This window comes from Ambystoma mexicanum, chromosome 9 (assembly GCF_040938575.1).
Source record: "Ambystoma mexicanum isolate Mex_15411 chromosome 9, UKY_AmexF1_1, whole genome shotgun sequence".
NCBI lineage: Eukaryota > Metazoa > Chordata > Amphibia > Caudata > Ambystomatidae > Ambystoma > Ambystoma mexicanum.
In genome coordinates this window covers 707,534,588-707,542,314 of record NC_090931.1, presented here as the reverse complement: position 1 = coordinate 707,542,314, position 7,727 = coordinate 707,534,588, and the positions used below count along the sequence as shown (strand labels likewise).

The 7,727-nt window shown below is 41.5% G+C and overlaps 1 protein-coding gene across 1 annotated transcript; it reads right to left on the bottom strand.

The window, feature by feature from the left end:
• Positions 1–3,049: 3,049 nt before the first annotated feature.
• Positions 3,050–7,522, bottom strand: LOC138489710 (gamma-crystallin-1-like). Its single transcript, XM_069617355.1, has 3 exons — positions 7,514–7,522; positions 5,935–6,177; positions 3,050–3,322 (listed from the first exon to the last, which is right to left on the bottom strand). The coding sequence occupies exons 1-3, from the start codon at positions 7,520–7,522 to the stop codon at positions 3,050–3,052; spliced, it is 525 nt and encodes a 174-aa protein (XP_069473456.1).
• Between the last annotated feature and the right edge of the window lie 205 nt (positions 7,523–7,727).

Below are 7,727 nucleotides of genomic sequence, written 5' to 3'. Positions count from 1 at the left end.
TAACCTAGTCAAGCATCAAGACTGCTTTCACCAAGTCTACAATGTACCACAGAAACCACCCCATGGTTCATTTTAACAATGGGAATTTGACCAAAATGTGGGCAATTCCACCTCTGCCCTATTCCTTGCCAGACACCAAAAAATTCTGGAAGTTTGTCAAAGCTGTTTGTCCAAAATATCAGGTTTCCAGTGCTCATATTTTTCCACGATGACAGCACCTGATCTTCAGAGAACACTTCTAGCAACAATTGGAAAAGCCGTGATAGAGACCACTAAGCACACCATTCATGTGGAAATGCCTATGTGGACATGTGGGCAGGCACCCATGCCCATTTGGCTTCTTTTAAGAATGTGAACACCTGTAATACAATAATGCCATAGGTGATTAATTCAAAAATGTCCAGCCATCATCTTTCTGTTTTGCATTACATCCTCTCATGCCAGTGCTGGAGTGTCTGTTTTGAGGGTTCCATTCTTTACCACACCAACTCACAGGCAGCACTGAAGATGCTTTAAAAGAAAATCACTACCATTGTGTTCACCTCCTCAACCCGATTACATTTCTGATACCCCCTCCCCCCATCATCAATCGCTTGTCATATGGAATGCTCAGTCATGGGAATTGTGGATGGTCGATTGTCCAGTCAATCCTCCTGTCCAGAGTTTGCTCTTTGCCAGCATTGGTGATCTCTGAGATTTCCCATTGGCCTGCATCAATAGGACAGTCATTCGAGATTATGACCAACACATTTTGGCAATTTTAGCTTTTCTACATTTACATTGTGTAAGAAGGTTATCATGATACATGTCCTGAAAGGCTGAGTTGAATGAACACAAATTGTTAAAACCTGTGCACAGGAGAAGCGAAGAAGTAGCAGTCGAAAAACCGCGAGATGAAGGCCGTTCTGGTGGTTGGTGCACCACTTACAAAAGGCTTTGATAAAGCATCATGCTCCTCTGAGCACTGTGTGATATGTCGTAGTCATGAGTCGAGTCTGAAAGGTGATGTATGAAACTTGGAAAAAGTTGACCTGCTTGCATGCATACATTCTGCAGAAATAATGTGGAGTTGATGTTGCATGCCTTTCTCTGTTGGACAGCAAGCAGACAAGTGCAGAACTCAGGTGTACAATGGTCTTTGGCTCACAGTGTTTTCCACTTAGCCACTCAACACCCGTGATACACACATTTTACGGGCGGGAACTATAGACTTAGGAGCTTTAACAATAGTACTTCTTTTTGTGTTGCACACTCTCTAAGCAGTAAGACCTACTAACACATCAATGTATTAATTCACAGGTGAACAAAGTAGGACTGATTCGCTTTGCATGCATAATGAAAACAAACTCAGATCTGATTTTCTCGTTCACAGAGCTTGTGTGCATGAGTGATTGTGCAAACATGCTGAGCGCAGACTGTATTAGTGCATTCCATAGTCTGTCACAACTACCGAGGTATAGAACCACTCTCATATTTTAGATGTCTATTTTAGGGAGTTTGGAAGATTAGGGGGAATTCGAGCATTATGGTTTCTTCTTGAAGTTTCATCTACTCTCAGGGTGTAAGGTAAGTGTAAGCTTGACAGATATATTTAAGAATCTCAGTGAATAGGGTTTACACTTGTTGATCATTCAGAGCAACTTCCACACCCATCACAAACCATTTACTGTGGCAAGAGTCATGCTTGGACGAAACATATACTTAGTGAATCAAGTTTTTAACTGAGAGAGCAAAATAGTTGTGTGAACTAATTTGTACACTGCCCTTACAATATCTTTTCTTCAATGGAAAAACACTGTGTAAATGATACAATGTTTTTCCATTGAAGAAAAGATATTGTAAGGGCAGTGGGATAGACATGGTGCCACCTTACAAACATGTTTTTGTTTTGCTATTAAAAGGTACTGCAAGCTTTGGCTCTCCAGATGTTTTAGTTTAGACCACAACTCCCCTCAGCCCTAGCAAGCACAGCCAATGGTGAGTGATCATGAGAGTCATATTCCAGAAATATCTGGAGAGTCATGGGTTGCAGTTTTCTAAGCTATTAGTACTCCTTTTGACATTTATGGTAGACCAGAAGCCTTCTGTTGACTTGAAACTTCCTGTTGTCAATACTTCTGCACATGATACAAACTCCTCCTTGGGTTTAGCACAGCATCTGTCACTGTTTGTATGTGGCAGGTCCATAGAACTTCTGACCAGCTGGATATGGCGGAGGGTGTAGATTCAGCATTACACTAGCTCCATTCAAATAATACATTCAAGATAATCGTAGTTCTCAGTGTTATGAATACATCCTTTCCAATCATGCAGGCAAGCTATGGGGCTTAAAGAACATCAAGAGAACATGTGGGCTGAAGTGTGTAATTATGGCGTCTGATATGCTGTTTCTATGGCTAATCTGCAGTCTCCTGGTTCTGACCTGATAATGATGGCAATGGCATCCACCTAGATTAGTTCTTCCTTATTTCAAACATTTCTGACAAAACTATTGTCAAATAGTTGAAAGTGAATGCACTTCTGTCTTGTGTGAAAGTGTATGTTATAGGAGTATGTCAGAAGTATGTCAAATCTTTACTTTCTAATGCATTAACTCATTAAATGTTGCCATTTATAATATCTACTGCTCATCCATATATTCCAGGATTGGAGCTTAGAAGAGTCAAATGAAAATTGAATTCTGCTAGAATATTTGTGTCAGGGGAAGAGCAGGATCACAATAACTGGAATCCTTAGACCTACTGAGGAAAAGCAGAGATATCTAGAGAACAAGTTAACAAGTGTACCCAGCAGTCTTTGCTCCAGTATAAGAAACAAAATGTCTGACTCGTATTATTTATTGAAATTCCAAACAGTGCAAACCATGAAAGGTTTTCAACTCTTCAAACGCTCCATGCTGAGATTGAGCGATGTTTTGCATGTCATAGGATTTGTCACAAGATGTGTGAGCTATGTCAAAGGAGGCAAAGACAATTGGAAACCAATACATTTGATCTAGGTTTTATTGATACATTCTAATGCTATTCCAAACATATGCATTTGAAGTGTTTTAGAAAAATCCCATTTTTCTGAAAGAGCCAATCCTGGGGCTCATGGCTCCCCAGTCACTGCACCTCCTGTACTCGCCGGGTCTCAGGTAGTATTGACGTCCCTTGTAGTTGGGCTCCTCATAAAAGATCCAATGCCCCTCAAACACATTGCAGGAGTGGATGTCATTGAAGTTGAACCTGTCGTAAACATTGGGACAGTCATCTGTGAAGTCCATCATCTTGCCTCCAAAGTCACCTCTCTCGTAGATCCTGATCCTGACGGTTCCGCAATACTGGGATAATGGAAGGAAACAGAAATATGGAAGAGTAAATCATGTGTGCGATTTCAAACAATAGAATTCCTGTATTAACATATGAATTCAACTTTGTTAAATAGGCAATACATTTTTTAAAAGTATTTTGAATACGACCCATAATTATACTCCATTAAATCATTTTATAGAAGGACTACCAGATATACCCGTAACCAAACGTTTCATATAATTTTCCAAAGCTGCCCTGGCTGTATCCTTACGCTGAGCATCAGACAACTGCATCAGCATGTTGTCTGGCATGCCTCTATTCTGATGTGTCATGCTGCCTCAGTGCTGCCTATCTGCCTGACTGTGCTTGAAGTCTTTGATGGGGCTGTTCATCTGTCTCTGCTCTGCTGCCCTGGCTGCCTCTCTACGTTGAGCATCAGACGACTTCCTAAAAGTAGATTCTGTCTTCAGTGGCGTGATTATTGACTTGCAGGTTCGGTGTGTCTTGCTGTCTCAGTGCTACCTGACTGCTTGCTTATGCTTCAATACTTTGATGGCGTTGTTCAATGGTCTCTGCTGCCCTGGCAGCCTCTCTATGCTGAATATCAGACGGTTTCCCAAATGTGGATCAAATGTTGTGCAACATGATCATTGAATTACAGGTGTCTTGTCACTGGGGATGTGTCCTTCTTGAGTGTTGATGAAACTAATTGACAGAATTTTCCAGTACTAAGTGTCCCGGATTATTTGTACTAATGTTTGGTGCATTCTGAGCTTTTATTATGATAGTTTGTTTAGCAAATGTATAGCTTTGTTATGAACATTCATTAAGCAAAATAAGCATTATTTCAAATTCGATCCAACAGCGGTGCCACTTTAGCAAATTTAAATTGAGCAAAATATACATTTGTCTTGATTCTATCCACCAGAGGTGCAGATTTAAACCACACCATTAGATTCCTCAAGAAAAGCTAACCCTTGTAAACCCCTGTGCTTCCCTTTAAATAATTCCCACTTCATTTCTATAGTGGACAAACAGACAGATGGACACACTTTCAAAAATATAAATTAGATATGTTTTCTAGAACTTTACAGTAGCCATACTATTTGGATTGTCACATTTTACTGATTAACAGGGACCCATCAGACTTGTGTTCTTATGTTTCTTATGTTTCCTAAACACATGTAATCTTGAAGCTCACAAACATCTATATTTTACTAAAAGAATGCAGAAGGGTCCTCAAAGTTATTTTCAGTATTTCAATAAATAGTAGATTCCTAAGTAATTAAGTGCACTTTATTTGAGGAATGTTTACATGAATTAGCATTTTTGTGATGTTCAGTGCCATATGTGCTTTATCTCAGTCTATATGTGGTCAACAATATGATTAAAGAGGCAAATAGGGCACAGTTCAATATGGTCCATACAGCATCGTGACTTCTTCACATGAAGCCATTTATCACATTTTACACGTAGATATTATAGTGGTGGGTGGTTCGGTAGGATGTTATGGTACTCTCTTGTCATTCGATCCATGAACAAGTCCTGATTAGGACCAACAGTACTAAAAACAATAGATTGCAGGAATGGCAGGGCCAATGTTAAATTATAGCAATTCTATGTGGTAGTCTATGACACCATCAGCAAAGAGACACCAAACTTCTGGCTCCACTATATGGGACAGAGTCACGAAAATGGCACTTCAACTCGGAGGGCATATATTCTTAGACAGGCCTTGAGGATGGTATATTAATGGATGTCCCTGTGAGATGAGACAGGAAACCATCAGGCATCCGTTTTTCCCCAAACTGCACCACTCCAAAACAGGGTTACAGGCCACTGCAGGGAACTTACTTGGCCAATAACATGCATTTAATCTGTGAAAGTCATGCAAATGACTTTAATGCATTGAGTTTATGCTATACCTCAATTTCATTAATTTACATGTTTGAGAGGTGGCACAGACCGTAGTTTTTCATTCTCCCTGTCCTTTCCTCTCTGCCATACAAATACTCCAGCATTTACGCCAGCATCCCAGTTTCATTGCGGACTATATATTGTTGATTCCTTTGGAATCTGCCGGCTTTTAACACCAGCAAAAAGCAGTCGGATCCCATAGGAATCAATTGAAAATACTGCCTTCCAGGCATAAATATAAGGCAGCGTTCACTCAGTTTACAGACTGGAGTGTAAAATGGTGGTGAAAGGGTAAATACATCACCATTTTACACCCCATGTTTGCACTCTGACATACACATGTTGGAAATTACAAGGAAGGAAGCTGTTTACACCAACGTGTAAACATAACAGGTGAAGTCCACCTAATTACGGGACTTAGAAAATGAGCCCCATACATGGTAAATCATACATGTGCGATATGGTTTTTAGATTAGCTTTTCCTGTATGAAATGCCATGACATATTTCTTTTGGAAAATCCCTCATGTCTTAGAAATCACTTTTACAATGTTAAATAGCTAGAGAGGTCGTACTGAGAATAATGGCTCTGTACCCGCAATAATGCACCTTGTCGGCATCATATTAAACGCCCGGCAAAATAAAATAAATGTAGAAGAAAATGGTGTTAAAAGTGACCTTGGCAGAAAACCCCCGATCTCAATGATGTGAAAATGCAGGACCTACCTCTGGAATCATGCGGCAGGAGCGGATGGAGTCGCTGTACCCCATCCACCGCTGGTATTCGGGGTACTCCCCCCTCCTCAGGTAATACTGGTGACCTCTGTAGTTGGGGTGCTCATAGAGCATCCAGTTTCCACTTTCCACTCTGAGGGAGTTGCAGTGGCTGAAGTAGGAGTGCAGGTCCGCGCAGTCCGAGCTGCACTCATAGGAGCGGCCGCCGAAGTTCCTGTCCTCGTAGAAGATGATCTGTGGTGAGGAAGGTTTACACAGTCAGTGCATCACTGACAGCTCAGTGCTCAGCATTACATGCTCGGGGAGTCCCCTCCCCATGCACATGCAAACTATAACTGTAATCCTGTGTCTTGCCTGAAAGCATTTAATGTACGTTAATAAATTCATGTTGTTTCCGTTCTGTTTATGTCTCTGGCGCTGTCATTTGGGTAAAATGTGCACTATTCGTCCCTCTCTTGTATGTTTTGTTATACACCTTAGAAAATGGAAGCACTCACAAGATACTACTTCTCAGCGGGGACTGTCAGAGATTCAACTATTTATAAGTGTCCAACTCTCTAACTGTTCCCATCAGTTTTGGATTGCATCTTCAGCAAGGAATTCGTAAAATATATATTGTAATGCAGAAGGCGTTGTGTCTGTAACAGCAATGCTCACCACACTGAAGTTTCAAGTATGTCGCAGTTATAAAAAAAAAGGGTGCTGCATGGCACCATCTGACCGCTCTGAACCCCGATGGTGAAATCACATTGTTGTGGTAGGTGAATATATCAACAACTTGGTTGCCAATTATTTTCCGACCCCTCCTTAAGGCCCATAACACCCTTCCCAGTAAATGTCTCTAATTCAGTGCAGGTGTGATCTGTGCACGCAGGTCTGTGATCCGTAATCTACCTACCGCATGGCTCTTCCACCAAAGAAATACACAAGCAATCTTTGGCAAAGCTGCCCGTTTTGGGGTTGCCACTTTTGCCCCTTATGTCGAGGTACACTTATAAAAACTCAGGCATTGCCATTAATTGCCTAGGCGCTCTTATCATGGGCTGGAGTACCATATTTTTGTCAATGCACAAATGGATTTGATGCATTCCCAAAAGACATGTTTTCAAGCGGCATCACATTAGTTCCAGTACAAATGACTTTACTCTGCATTTCCAGTGGTGCTAATGCAATGGCTCATGTTGAAATTGCATTTTGCACACATGTATGGCAATCTAGCCCTGATGTCCATTATTGTACGCAGATGGGAAATACTGCAATCATATAAAAGTTATTATCTCAAGATAGCATTGATTCACATCTCTGTTCATCTTATCTGGGGAAAGCAGTGCTGCTGCACCAGTGCCCGGTTCTTCTCTCTGCCATCTCTGCGAGAGGAAGGTGGTATCCCAGACCTACATCTCTTTTTCTGCCCCCTTTGGCTTTCCTATCCTGCAAAAAGGACAACCAGGCCTCGGGGGCTAACGGTGCAAGAGAAAGGCACCAGGATAGGAGCATGGCACCCACTGGACAGAGATAATGAGCTTCTCCCAAAATCCTGGCCAATGATCTCCCAAAAAGGTACCCTTACCTTTCCCATGTTGGCTGGTGTCTGACAGAGGCTGTGAGGTCTCATTGCACTCCGGCTGCCATCCTTATATACACACACGCTGCTCTTTCATTGCCCTTCAACAAAAGGGGGCCTGCTGCAGCACTACGTAGACAATGTATAGCACTCTTTTCTTTTTTAACTGGTCGTCACTTGGGGAAAGTTCCTCCTTGTGTCGGATTTTATTTTATGTTTC